Below are 14,652 nucleotides of genomic sequence, written 5' to 3'. Positions count from 1 at the left end.
CAGAAATTTGAGGCCTCGATGTAAACCCCGTTAAAAAGCTAGTAGGAAATAAATTAATAAGAGAAAATGGACCAAACCAGATTCAAGTCTTCTTTTTTTTGTGGACAATTTCTGCTGTATTTCTATTTATTTGAGTCGAGAGTTTTGACTTTTCTGTGAAGCAAATTTCAAATTCTTGATGAGCAAGTTTAATCAACGAGGATGGCCTTTTAAAAATTTTTCCCCAAAAAATTTGATAGGTAACACATCGTAGTAAATAAGTAAATTAGCAAATGAAATACATGATTTGAATTAGCAAAAAAATGAATTGCCCTTGTTTCAATAAAGTTTTGGGAACAAAAACACATTGTACACATCATCGCAAGAACCGATCGCACGTATTTTGTCATTGCTCGTGTTGTGGATGTCGGAGCTTATCAACATAATGACGACACATTTGTTTAGACAGGAAATTCCAGGCTTGTTTCTCCCGAGTTTAAATGTCAGCGAAGCTGTCAGGAACTTGGCTGGGTCACGGCGACTTGGCTGAGATGGGTCGATTCTGAGAGGAACACTGTCAATTCCTGGAAGCATGCACTTTGAGAAAAACAAGCGCGTCATCGGGAGAGGACGCACTAAGCAACACGTGATATTTCTGACGTGATGTTTTTGCTCCGGAGGGTATAAGAAAGCCGATTGTCTCTTAGACGAATGAGAATGCTGTTTTGAACGCTGACGAATATCAATAAACAACGTCTCCCTCTCTGTCAAAACTTCTCTGCTTTTGTACATATTTCCGGGGCGAGGCGGATACACGGTCTGCTCCGAAATTCGCTGCGGGCAGAACGAGCTCGCCAGCGTAGACGACAGGCCTAACCTGTGACCATCAATAGAAATTGGAAAACCAAATCTCTCCTTTTCTTCATTTTGACTCCACTTGGAGACGGTGTGATTCACAACGGACAACAAGAAACAAGATAACATAGCTAATGATAACAGATTATAACATTTAAATCAAATTTGAGATCACCTTTTCATTTTTGTCTCCGTTTATTTTATATCGTTACTTGACTTGCCAATTTTCCGTCTACATTTACAAATGATTGTAACCAACACAGGCTGGGAATACATTCCCTTTGGTGGCATTTTTCAAACTCCAGGTTTCTTTTCCCTCGTGGGAGTTTTCATTGATTCCTTGGATTATGGTTATCCGAGTGGGGAGCTAACCAGACCAGGGATCTAACAAAGATCTGATTCATCATAGACCCCCACATCCAAGATGCAGTAGGAAATTGATAAATCATTTACTCTTAACTGTGGACTGCTGAACTTTGAGAATCAACGTGTGCTCGTAGCACATACCCGTGGATTCGGGATTCCCCGGAATGTGTTTTCTTGGCTCATTTGACAAACGTCCTTGTCATTCTTTTCAATTGTAATTGAAATTTGAGGTGTTTTATTCTGTGATTTGAAATTCTGTCCGTAGAACAGATATAGGTTGATTGTAAAATCCCATTGGTGTGCATACTGATACATTTTGTAATAATAATAGTTTAATCAACTGATATCAGAGAAGATGATTGGTCATTAAACTGAAATAGAAAAAAAAACAGGGTTAGTAAACAAATACAAACCAAATTTAGAATTTCTCATGTAACACCATAATAAGAGTTTTTGTTTCATTAAAATCTATTTCAAATGTTGTCACTGGTATATTAAATTGTTGGCTTTTATTCAAGTTAATTTAGACTCTGCTCGTTATTCAAATAATGCCCACTCATCAAACTTAGAACCTTCTGTAAATCACAAATTAATCGTTGTCAAAGCAGAGTTAATTTCCACAGGCCTTGGCCAAAAATGATTTCCACAACCAGTGTTAAATCGTGAAATCATTTAAATTTAAACTGTTAGACAAAGTGAAGTAGGCAACAAAATCTCCCGAAATTAGAAAAAAAAGTGGTTGAAAAAGTCACAAAGCCATTTTCAAGGCTGTTGGGCTCCAGCGAACCACTGTCAAAGCCATTATCCACATATACACAAAACTGGGAACAGTGGCAAACCTTCTCAGGAGTGGTTAACCAACTAAGACTACTCCAAAAGTGCGACGACGGTTCATCCAGGAGGTTACAGAAGAACCTGAAAAAACATCTGAGGAACTGCAAGCCTCGCTGGCCTCAGTTAAGGTCAGTCTTCATGACTTCACTATACGAAAGACTCTGGTCAGAAATGGCATCCATTAGTGAGTTCCCGAGCGAAAACCACCACTGTCGCAAAAGAACATAGTCTTCTCACATTTGCCCAAAAGCATCTTGATTATCCTCAAAACTTTTGGAAAAAAAAAAAAAAAAAAAAAAAAAAAAAACATTTTGTGGACTGATGAGTCAAGAATCTTTTGGAAGGTCGACAGCCCGTTACATCTGGTGTAAAAATGGCACAGCTTTTCACCCAAAAAACATGAAGCCAGCAGTTAAGCCTGCTGCTTTGCTGCCTCAGGACCAGGACAACTGCTGTGATGGACGGAATAATGAATTCTGGTGTGTAGAACTACTTTTTCACATAGGCCCAGATAGGTTTTGATTTTTTGTGCCATAATAAATGAAACTAGACAATTCCCAAGGCAATTGCGAGAGTAGTGATGGATCTAGAAGATGATGGTAGAGAACCGGTTGCATAGAGTTGTTTGCATTATGAGTTAGCATACAGTTTTTAACTCAGAGAGATGTATCTGTAATTTTTAACTTGGTTCTGTGGGGGGACTCCGCCCCATCCCCTTTTTCACAGCTCTGTAGGTGCTATATCATGGTAATTTTACCTCCTTGCTTCCAGTCCCCTGAGGACTGTCTATTGTCTTCCATTCCTAGGAGGGCTTCAGCCACGCAGAGCACCACGCCGTCCACCAGGTCTCGAGAGAGCGCCATGCAATTGCGCACGACTTCTGTTCGCTCTCTGGGGCGGAAACCTGACCCCCAGCCATCTCCCGGACTCCTGTCGTCTTCAGGCATGGCACCGCGATTCTGGATGTAACTTGCTCGCTCGTTCTCCACTCGGGTTTCTTCGCTTGCTTGGTACGTTCGTCTTTTTCCAAGAAGGCACACCTGCAGATCAACAATTTTTAAAAAGTCAGACAAAAACAGGCATTTTTACCATATTTTTGCTCATGCAGAGATGGGGAATATGGCCAGGGTCCCTTGAGCAGAGAAGTTAAGAGTGAGACAGGAAGACGCAAGTTACAACAGCCAATCAACGTGATAGAAGAAGAAGCGATTTGTACATAAATTAAATTAGAAATAACACACCTTCATGGAAAATGCCAAAAGGATGCCGCTTTCAAGTTAAAAGCAATCGAGCGGGCTGATAAAGACGGATACAAAACTGCTGCGCGTGAACTTCACATCAATCAATGGTCAAACACTGGAAACGGGGGTGGGAAGGACTGGAGCAATGAAAAAGTCAAACAAAAGCCTTCAGGGGTAACGAAACCAGGCGGCCCGAACTAGTACTGGACTTGTAAATATCTCATGTTACAGAGTGGGCACATGCAACTTATAGTCAGGTGCGGGTTAAAAAACATATTTATTTTGGATTTATTTGGGTGCAGCCTATAATCATCCATCCATCATCTGCACCGCTTATCGTCAGTAGGGTCGCGGGGGTGCTGGAGCCCATCCCAGCCATCTTCGGGCAGTGGGCAGGGGACACCCTGAACTGGTTGCCAGCCAGTTGCAGGGCACACACTTGCTCATTCACACCTAGGGACAATTTAGACCGGCCAATTAACCTGACATGCATGTTTTTGAAATGTGGGAGGAGTGCCCGGAGGAAACCCACACAAGCATGGGGAGAACATGCAAACTCCACACAGGAAGGTTTGACCTCATGGCCTCAGAACTGTCCCGCAGACGTGCTAACCACTGAACCGCCGTGCTGCCCCAGTTTATAATCAGGGGCGGGTCATAGTCCATAAATTAGGGTTCTCACCATGCGGCTTATATAACAATACCAATTTATGGATCGTGTAAAGCATTTGTATGGAGTCCAAATATCCACAGGAAGTTTAACTAAACAAAATATATATAATTTCACGCTTCTCTTAACTACCTAGGTAGCAGGGGCACCAATTCCTGTGGCGCCCGTTCCTCTCCAGGCGGTTTTTTGGGGTGCTTCCCCACATTAAATTGATAGTACTGGTTTCCATGGTTATCAAAAGGAGAAGCCTCCTGATATGACCACTGTTTTTCAGTGTAAAGCTTCATCCTGCTTTGTACGTGTATGTGACAATACTGATGGTTGGTTGTGGTTCCCTTAACCACTAGGGTTATAGGGACACAACTTCCTGTAGTAGATTTTAGGCAAGTACAGCCTGGTGGCACCCATCCCTTTCCAGGCCAACAACACTACATTCTTAATTACTGGGGAAAAATGATTTTGTTGCCAAATTTAGAGTACACATAATGTCTTTCAAACACTGCAAGCTGAAAGCTAAACATGCCTTTGATTTTTTTCACAAAATTTGCACACTTACAACTAATTTTTTATTACAGCAGCAAATCTCAATTGTACACGTCGCCTGTGCTGCAAAAAAGTGACTTTGTATTTATGGGTGGCATTGTTTAGATATTGAAGGTATTACAATGTAAGTGTAAATGTAAATGGTCTGCATTTATATAGCGCTTTTCAGGTCAATGAAGACCTCCAAAAGCGCTTTACAATGTGCTTCACACTTTTCCCTTTTAAAACTAACTGACCGATAGCAGCGTCAGCCATGCAAGGCAACTACCTGCTATCGGGGGCATTAGGGATTCAGTGTCTTGCCCAAGGACACTTCGACATATAACACGGAGGAGCCGGGAATCGAACCTGCGACCTCTTGATCCCTCACAAATGCAACAAAAATAGCACAGAAGTTATCCCTAAAATGCATCCTTTTACAGAAAGCCATTTCACAAAAAGCTTTCTTGGAAACAAGTGTTTAAGATACAGTACTCAGTGAGCAGCACGGCGGAGCAGTGGTTAGCGCGTGTGCAGCACAGTTCTAAAGTCATGAGATTGAACCTCCTGTGTGGAGTTTGCATGTTCTCCCCGTGCTAGCATGGGTTTCCTCCACGCACTCCGGTTTCCTCCCACATTCCAAAAACATGCATGTCAGGTTAATTGGCCCGTCCAAATTGTATCCCTAGGTCTGAATGAGCGAGTGTTGTCTGTCCCTGTGTGCCCTGCCCACTGCCCAAGGATGGGCTCCAGCACCCCCGTGACCCTACTGAGGATAAGCGGTGCAGATAATGGATGGATGGATGGATGGCAAAAATTGCTTAGCACCAGCCAGCTCTTCCCATTTGAGAGAAACATCCTTCTATTGAACGAGTTCAAACTTTGAAACTGTGTAAAGGCTTTCTTGGTAAAAATCTCATGTCACACTCCGAGCATTTGTGGCTTACGGTCAGTTGCAGCTTACGTAAGAACGAAACAGTCTTCCGCATATTTTTTTATCCTCATTTTGATTATTGCTGCTTACCCGTTTGGTGGACGGGATCCTGAGGCAGTCCTCGAGCGTGTGGAAACCACTGACCCGGCTCACCTCCCCAATGAAGTTGATGTACTCCCTGTACTGAGATGTTTTGCTCTGCCGCCTCCGGTATTTTCCAAAAAAGTCGTAGAAGCAACAAGGGAGGACGAAGTAGCGGCAAGAGTAGGAAGACCTGTACACCACAGAACCTTAATCGCACAACGTTCTCCAAAGAGGAAGCTCAACGCCTCACCTGGCCGCGATAACAGGGATCCAGGGCGTGAGCTCGTCCGAGTGGTTCCCAATCAGCCAATCCGTCTCCGGGAATAGGAAGTTCATACTGGGAGTTATCGCCTCCTCCTGAAAATTCAGGAAGTTAAAATATCGGGCTTCTTTGTCCAAACCTTGCACTGAATAGATCAATATGTATGAAAATCCTTTTTCAATCAATCCATCAATAAGATTTTCTGTCTCACCTGCAGCAATGTTTCAGGGCCGTACATGTCCCAGATCTTGCGCTTGCGGACATCAATGCCTTTTCCTGGGTGCTGCAAAAATAAAAGATAAAAAAATAACATTTGCAGAACAAATGAGCCAAGCACAAAATTGACTCCCACATTTTTTGTTTCAAGTAATTCAGAACTTTAGAATGGATGGTACAACTGCATCCACTTTTGGACAGTTCCTAGTCGTACTAATTCACCATGTACCATAATGAAATCGGATAACATGAAGTTTTGAATGTAATTAAAACATCCAAGGCTATGTATTCTCCCTGTACGTAATTATGTCGATTGGAGGGATATTCTCAAGTACAGAACATTACGCAAATTTTTCACTTTTTTGGCTTTCTAACAAGTTAAGCAACTTCAAACACCGTCATCCAATCCTGGTGGTCTCATATTGAGACCATGACCAGTCAAGCGTCTCTGGTCCATGCAAAAATAGGAGCTGATCGATAGCTCATCCTCTTTTTCACCTACCTGAATGACTCATCGCACGCCGGCCACATGACGCGGCCGTGCGGGCTAGCTCTGCGGCCTTGAGTTCAGCATGTGGGCCACACGTTGCGACCATCCGGGGCACGAGACCAAATCTTTCCGTAACAACAAGTAAGAGGATAGTTTTAGATTTAACACCCTGTTTGCTGGTTCTTGGGAATAAGCTTTTTTTCTGTACAAGGGAATCTCCCCAAATCGACTAGCATTATAGCGGGAAACTTTCTTTTTGTGCTGCTAACTTTCAGCGGTGGAAAACTCCCATAATCTCCGCCGCCTCCCCCCCTCCTTTTTTTCTATCAATAATTCTCTGTGTTAATAAATTGTGTGCGCACTATCTCAATCAGCCTGGTTCATTGAATTAATTTTCTTGGGATTAGTAATTCATATCAGAACTCAAAGAACTCAAGTAACCACGTAATTTAAATTCTAATCAGTGTAGGAAATTCTAGCATCCTTCAGAGAAATAAAAACATTTATGGTGGAGAACAACTAACACCTAGAGGAATATTCATTTACTGATTGCAGTAAAGAATAATTTGTTTCAATCCTAACAATCTTTAAAATTAAAGCTAGAAAAATCCCTACACATTGTACAAAGAAATGTAAACATTTCATGAGAACAAAGTTGTAGAGTAACTACCTACCATACTTGTTTTCTGAGGTTAAGTCAGAACAGAAAAAAATAAGATATTGTCAATTGAGTCCTAAACCATTAATCAGCAACCCAAAATGTTTAAAGGGGTTGTATTTGCCTAAAAACACAATGTTCTGGAATGGTTCATCTTGAAACAAATTACAGATGACAAGTCCTTACAAGTCTGCACGTATATTTATTTAGAAAAATCATATACGTCTTTTTTTCCTTATATATTGCCAAGGTATCTGATTCCAGACTCTGTATCCAATCTTTTTTCTCATAGTCAAGCTCCTATGCCATTTTTTTCCCCAATGGAGTGCAACTCTTCTCTAAATAAATATTTTAGTTAAGCGAAATATCAAAGTTAAATGCTGTATTTAAGTAATTTTCTAATTTGTGTTTTAAAATAGATAGATACAAATACGCAGTGGCAAGCTGTCAGGGCCTGCAAGGCCTTCTTCGCTAGCCTAAAAAATATCTGAATCATGTGATGTTAATTATATTGTGTCTACGAATACTAAATATATTTCTAAATTGTCTGTCAGCTTCCTTTCATTGATTTTTCCACTGGTTGCACTTATCTTTCATATCCAAGCATTGAATCAATCACTTTTCAGCTATTACTTGTTTCAAGGGGCCAAAATCTACCCCGAGGCCTTCACAATCAGTTCTGCAGGCCCTGAGGCATAAAAAATGCAGTCGGTAAAGCAGTTGGTTTAGCGAATCAGATTTCGAGTTGGCCAAGGCCTTCTAGCTGGCCTAGAAAAATGTGAGCGGTTTCACAAACTATGACTGGCTAGGGGGTGATAATGGAAGTATCACAATGGAAAGGTGAAGAAAACGCACCCCGTGTCCACTGCTTCTATCGAATGGCCATTTTCAGCCTAAAATCGAATAAATTCCTATGCCAGAAATATGACAGGAAAGTCTAGACTTTCAGCATAAGTTTCGATGGCAGTATAAAAGAACTTCTTGATGGAAATGAAACTCTCGTGTGATCCGTACGACAGAGCAATTGAAATCTTGAGGTTAGAAAGGATGGATTTTTTGCACGACTAAAGGATTTTTGGTGAGTAAAATGTATCCCTACAAAATATTGCAATTTCGTGAGGTTATTATTTATGTTTTTTATATGTATCGCAGCTGTACCTGCAGTAAATATTCTATAGCTATTAAATAGCTATTGAGGGTTTGATTCAGTCAGATGTAGCACTACTGAAGGCCTAGGTGTGAAATATGCGCCCCGTCACGGATTTCTGGAAATGAAACGTCTATGGATACTGGAGAATTTTAAGTCAGAACGGAAAATTTAAGAGAAAAAAAAGGCTCACTTACCCCTTCATTGGTGAGGATGTGCACCAGAAGTCCATTTCCGCAACCCAGGTCCACGAAAGACTGACAGGCATCTGTGTCAAGTTCCGCTCTCTCCTCTGACCAAAGGACCTACAAAGAATAAAACAAACACTCAATTCCAATTTTCTAAAATCATTTTTGGGGTAAACTCCTAAATGTGGACTCATTTAGCATATAACGTTACGCCATTTATCTGCGAAACAGTAGTAATCGATGGATGCCAATTCATACCTATGTTAGTTGTTGGCAGAATTCCTATTGATAAAAATATCATACAGCAGTCCCTCACTACAATGTAGATTACTTTTCGCAGTTTCGCTACTTCACTGATTTGAAACGCTCATTGTGTTCTGCATTCTGATCGGTTCAACAGTCTCCTCGTGTATTATTATTTGACAGTTAGGTTATTTGTATATATATAAAAAAAAACACACAAAAAACGAAGAAACCGATGTAGAGAGCGGCTGGATGAAACATCAGGTATCCTTGGGTTGAGCCAGGTATTTGTAATGATTAAAGTACAAGGGTCACAAATTTAGCAGTCTCCCACTCCAGGTCATCCGTTTAATCGGTAATGGAACTGGGATTGATGAGATACAGGCTCGGCAGGGGTGGCCCTGATAAAGTTGTTACGTAGCCTAGCCATAGCAGTAGGCCAGGTCTGCGGCTCTGCTAATACTTTCTCTCCCTATGCCATACAGCGAGGGCTTACTAAATTTGCTTAAAGGAAAAAAAAGAACTATTAGAAAGGGTGTGGAGAACATTAATGATCTTCGTCTGTGAAATTAGAAGGAAGTTTCTCGATGCGGTGTCAGTAGTGTGTCAAACTTATATGGAATCATTTTTTTGATGTTCGATCTGGAAAAACAGAAGACCGCACTCACCAGGAGATAGGTGGCGATGGCGACGTCTTCGTAAACAAATTTCTCTGGATCAGTCACCTCGGGCCACACCTACAAATGGCAAGCCATACTAAGAAATGTGTGAGAAAATATCTTAAAAATTAAAAACATTTTTCTTCTTGCGTTTGCTCTTACCTTGACGATAGCCTTGTACTTGTCTTTGAGCCGCTGGTACACCAGACTGTACTTCTCTACGGGCAGCAGCGACAAGGTGTTGGGGAAATGGCAGCTATTACTCGCTACGGCCCAACGCAGCAATTTAGGCAGCAGCTCGCTCTCCAGCCAGGCCAGCTTGGGGTACGCCACACCGTCGCAGTACCACCCCTCCGCGCTGTACACGTGCAGCTCCAAAGCCCTAACATTCGTCACCATAATCAGTTACTACTGAAGATAAAGTCTTTTTTCGCGTGTTTGTAAAAGGTATTCCCAAACACTAAATTTATTTTTTCAGTTAGGCTCATAACATGTAGTATTGCTCTCAAAAATTATGCAAATATGTTGCAAAATATTCAACACCCCAGGGAACTTAAGAAATTTCGACTCAAAATTGACCGAACTGGCTTGTTTCGTCTCGAGCTGTGATATTATTGAAGAAACACAACATTTTCAAAAAGCAAATCCCATTAACACTACATGTGAGGCAGCTCCAAAACAATCAACGATTGTAGTGAACAGCATAATGCTAATTTCTCCTTGGAGAAATTCTAATTTTGCCTACCCTTTCTCTGGGGGCCTTGTGACAATTTTGTCGGAGTTGCCTGCTTTGATCTCCAAAAGGTGGTAGGCGGTAAGTTTACCTGTCACTATTACAACGTTCATTGCTTTTATGACTTCTGCTCCTTTTAGGAAGGCAATTGTTGCTTTTCAATTGAGTATTTTGCCAAGTGTGTCAAAGTTAGTATAATATTGTCCAGCTAGCTCCTCATTAGCTGCATAGCTGCTGAGGGTTTCCTGGTTGGTGCACACTGGCTTGCATGGTGTTAAATTTGGTCATGTTCTTTGGTAAACTCCTGGCTGGCTTGTGTTTTTCCGCCGGGGCTGCAGCCTCTTTTTGTTAATCAGTCCTGGTTAGCTCTAGTTAGCTCTTTGCGACTTATTTTTGCCAGTTAGCCCCTTTTTAGCTACTCGCCTTTGTTGTACTAATAATGCATCTATCTGCAACACAACGCCTAAATATTCTCCCAAATATCTACCAAAACCTCCCATGAAACACTTATAACCTCTTTAACAAATTAACAGGTAATCCAATATGGTAAACTGGCTTGCGTGCTGGTCTTCCTCACATGACATCACACTTCAAGAACTCAAAAGACCAGACAGACTATCTTCAAAATGAATTATCTCTGAACATAATTGGAATATATAGATTTTATGCAAAAACCATGAACTATTTCCTCACATTTTGCATCTATTAGAATTGGGGAATACCTTTATCATCTGGGTTTTGAGATGAAACGGGTGTAACAAACGCCAGAGTTGAGCCGGTACGTTGAAATTTTCATCACAATTAAACTATCATCAAACAGATTAGACTTCAGGCATATGAGAACAGACCAAGGCTGTGTGGTTTCAGAAAATTTACAGTCTCAATTACTGACGTTAACTGATATAACAGGGTGGGTCAAAACAAAATACTATGTACAATGGTCAGAAAAGTACAACTACTAAAATGTTTTACTATTCTTGTACCCAATTTCCCTTCTTGTGGACAGTGCTTAAGGCCATCGTGCAAAAAGCTGGGTACATTTTCTCTACGTGCTATTTGTGTATCATTTTTATGAAGATATTTATCAAATTTCATGCAAGAAAACCCTATTTGAGCTAACCTTACAGACCTTTTCTCAGTCTAAGCCATTACTGAATCCCCAAAGGATGCATGCGGATTGTTAACCTAAAACAGCAGGAATAGTAGTATGAGTTGGAATGGAGCGAGGCAGATTTGAATGTTGAGTTGCATTTTTAGGGCCGTAATTTACAAAAAAAACATCCCAGCTGTTGTGTGTACAGCTGCACAAATCGCAATTTTAAAGAAAGACCTTTTTTCCCAATTCCGAAGGAAACGGCCTTTTTAAAGCACTGTAGAAGCCTGTGGCAGCAAATCATTAAAGGAGCTGAATAGACCGAGGACATCGTTAGGAATGAGTGACCTTTTCATATCCGATACGTTATTTCGGAAAACTGGTTTCGATTTACTTTAATGCCGAATGTCTTAATCAGTGTAAGTAATATAAATGTCTGGGAATTGTGTTCGCTACCAATGCCTACTATAGACCATACATTTTCTGCTACTGGTGCTAGCTAGTAGATCTATTACAATAATAATAATTATAAAACAAAGAATAACATTATTATTATCTAATCTTTAATATAATATATATTTAATATAACATTATTATACTGTCAATTATAATAATTATAAATCAGTGATTTCACAAACACTAATGCTGTATTTAAGGTGGGTGCAAACCAGGGAAACTGAATTACTTTTGAAATAAAGTAACTAGTAACTGTCACTTATTACTGTTTTTAAGTAACGCACTGCCCAGTACCCTTCTGCAATTGAGTCGAATAAAAACATGGCCACTCACCATTGACTAGAGTCCACCGGGCAGAGCTTAATGCAGTAAATGTTGTCCTTTTTCACAGACGCTTGGCCCGCCACGACCTCCTCGAAGGGGACAAAAGTCACCTGTCGTCTGTCCAAGTCTACAAAAAAAACAAAACGAGATGAAGACAAAAAAAAAAAGCCACATTAGGAAACATTCTGGCATACGGCGTCAGGGTGGGGTATAGTGAAAGCACAGCTGGGGGACAAGGGAACCCTACAGAGAGTTTTTAACACTGCCCACAAAATCATTGGCTGCTCTCTGCCCAGTGTGGAGGACATTACCGCAACAGAGCCGACAATATCACATACGCCCGGCGTAAAAGATGCACGCCCCGGGTGTTCGGGCATACGTTATTTCAGACAATGCTATTTTCTTATTTTCAGTCTTTAATATGTTAAAACCAATTGATTTCAAACTGTTAAGAATCGTTAAGTACTTTTGTTGCAGACATTGCAGTTGACCACCGAATGTACCAAATGGACATCCTATTTGTTTAAGTTACTGCTTCAACTGAGCCTCTTCTTGGTTAAAGGGATAAAATAACATCTTTAATTGATTTTAATGTATTATTAGTTTATCTATACATTTATGTCTTTACTGACGGAGAACTGTGCTGCTGCGCCTAATTGGTTTTAGATTGTTTCATATTATTTTGTACGAATATGCAGAGTGTTCCATTAACGATGTATATGATCATTGTACCCATTTTCTAAAATGTTTTATCCTTTTTCACATAATTAAAGGTGGGACAAGTAGTTTGAGGTGTCCTTAAAAAGTTTAAAATTAAATATGTTCTTTCTTTGTGATTGTGATTTTATTATACAAATAAAAATGACTTGACTTATTAAGTATGTGTGACCAATCCTCAACTGAGTTCAAAGAGCCCTTATATTATTTTTGTCCACCATGCCTATCTTCTTTTATCTGATTTTTATCATTGGTCTTCCAGCCATGACATGCGGAGGCTGGAGTTGGGGGTACACAGTGATATCACATGCGTGTTTTTCTTTTTAATTCCAGGGTGAAAATGGTAAAAGTAAGAAAGGGACTGTTTCAAATACAGTCTAAATGACAACTAAAATGCCAAAAAGATAAATAGGAAGAGTTTATTCGAGCAAATCAAAGGACTCCACACTCTTGCACGGGCAACAGAAGGATCTGCATTGATTGTTTCAGCCAAAAGATGGCGTCTGCAAAAAGATAATTTTGAAGTTCCAAACTGGAAACAGAAAGTAATCCCTATTTCACGGTGTACATTTTGCAGTTTCGATACGTGTCGGATTTTCATCGTGCATTGTTATCTGCAGCAGACAAAACACACCAAATGCTATCACGGGTCAGGTTACGGAGGGCTTAATGTGTGTTTGTTGGGTGGGCGTGACTGTCTGTGTGCACGACTGTGATAGGCTGGTGTATGCTGACATACAGTGAGCCAGTAGTTCAGGAAGTAGAGCATGTGTCTTGAAACCAAGAGATCGCAGGTTCGATTCCAGACTCCTCTGGATTAAATGTGGAAGTGTGCCCCAAATAGCAGCCGCTATCGGTGTGTGAGTGTGTGTGAATGGGTAAGTGTGAAGCACATTGTAAAGCGCTTTAGGAGGTCTTCAGTGACTTGAAAAGCGCTATATAAATGCAAACCATTTATCATTTAAGTTGCATGCACCACTTTTAAATCGACTTTATGCCAAATTTAAGAAGAAAAGGAACAATCATCTGATTTTTCGAATAATTGTTTCAATAGTTGGTAACGAGTAAACTATTAAAATAATCGTTAGTTGAAGCCCTCGCGTGAGATTAGCAGGAACACCAGAAAATTAAAGATGAGTGGTCAGGAATGAGGGCAGTGGTTAGCGCGTGTGCTGCACAGTTGGTCATCAGAATGAACCTCCTGTGTGGAGTTTGTATGTTCTCCCCGTGCTTGTATGGGTTTCCTCCCACATTCCAAAAACTTGCATTTCAGGTTAATTGGCCGGTCCAAATTGCCCCTGGGTGTGAATGAGCGAGCGAATTGTCTGTCCCTGTGTGCCCACTGCCCGAAGATAGCTGGGGTGGGCTCCAACACCCCCGCGACCCTACCGAGGATAAGCGGTGCAAATAATGAATGGATGGATGGTTGTGAATGAATTCACCTCGCATCCACTTACCTTTAACAACGATGTCTCTTTGTTTTCTTGTACCATATATGTTGATTTTGGGGATAAACGTCCTGACATGAGAGGACAGGCATGTTTGGTGATGGCACCCACCGCTGCCGCTGCCTCTGAGCCAGGCCAATACATCTTGGGGCAGTAAACACAACGCTTCGTTTTCATCGCCGTCCACACTATCGGTCTCCTGAACCCCACACAAGCGCTTGTTCACAACGTGAGGTTTCTTTATCCAAACGTCTACGGCTGACCAAAAACCATCGGGAAGGTTTTCACATTCCGGTGGGAATTTGACCTCAAACTGTTTGGGCATCCTCGATCCTTTGCGACACTACATGTACACGCGTTTACCAGAAACGAGATTGCGTCAGGGTTGCTTTTTTAAAATAATATAAGCGTCCGCTAAAATAAACACAAATTTTAGAATTTTAAAAGTGAATCACTCATCGCAAATAATAATAAAACTGAACAAATAATCATTAGGGTAGTTTTTCAAAAGTTTGTGTTGTCGCCTTGTGATG

At 40.9% G+C, this 14,652-nt stretch overlaps 1 protein-coding gene and 1 long non-coding RNA gene across 6 annotated transcripts in view; one reads left to right on the top strand and one right to left on the bottom strand.

Moving 5' to 3' along the window:
* Window positions 1–12,554, top strand: part of LOC148356647 (uncharacterized) — an 18,748-nt gene extending 6,194 nt beyond the window's left edge. The window contains exons 2-3 of one of the 2 annotated variants that reach the window (XR_015851970.1): window positions 2,841–3,044; window positions 12,022–12,554. This is a non-coding gene — a long non-coding RNA (uncharacterized LOC148356647). Of the gene's footprint in view, window positions 1–2,840; window positions 3,045–3,142; window positions 3,622–12,021 lie in introns of those variants that run through there. The other variant, XR_015851971.1, reaches the window with a different exon arrangement.
* Window positions 1–14,652, bottom strand: part of trmt44 (tRNA methyltransferase 44 homolog) — a 20,330-nt gene extending 5,678 nt beyond the window's left edge. For all 4 annotated transcript variants that reach the window (XM_088346900.1, XM_088346898.1, XM_088346897.1 and 1 more), the window contains exons 1-9: window positions 14,129–14,652; window positions 11,964–12,081; window positions 9,511–9,730; window positions 9,358–9,426; window positions 8,456–8,563; window positions 5,959–6,030; window positions 5,736–5,842; window positions 5,492–5,675; window positions 2,792–3,074 (exon numbers count right to left, since the gene is read on the bottom strand). In XM_088346900.1, coding sequence (XP_088203026.1) covers window positions 2,792–3,074; window positions 5,492–5,675; window positions 5,736–5,842; window positions 5,959–6,030; window positions 8,456–8,563; window positions 9,358–9,426; window positions 9,511–9,730; window positions 11,964–12,081; window positions 14,129–14,444 — 1,477 coding nt within the window. In that variant the 5' untranslated portion in view covers window positions 14,445–14,652. The remainder of the gene's footprint in view (window positions 1–2,791; window positions 3,075–5,491; window positions 5,676–5,735; window positions 5,843–5,958; window positions 6,031–8,455; window positions 8,564–9,357; window positions 9,427–9,510; window positions 9,731–11,963; window positions 12,082–14,128) is intronic.

Source organism: Urocampus carinirostris, chromosome 11 (assembly GCF_059441175.1).
Source record: "Urocampus carinirostris isolate Australia breed hairy pipefish chromosome 11, RoL_Ucar_1.0, whole genome shotgun sequence".
Lineage (NCBI taxonomy): Eukaryota > Metazoa > Chordata > Actinopteri > Syngnathiformes > Syngnathidae > Urocampus > Urocampus carinirostris.
The sequence above is the reverse complement of the archived record's forward strand: the minus strand, read 5'-3'. Positions and strand labels throughout refer to the sequence as shown.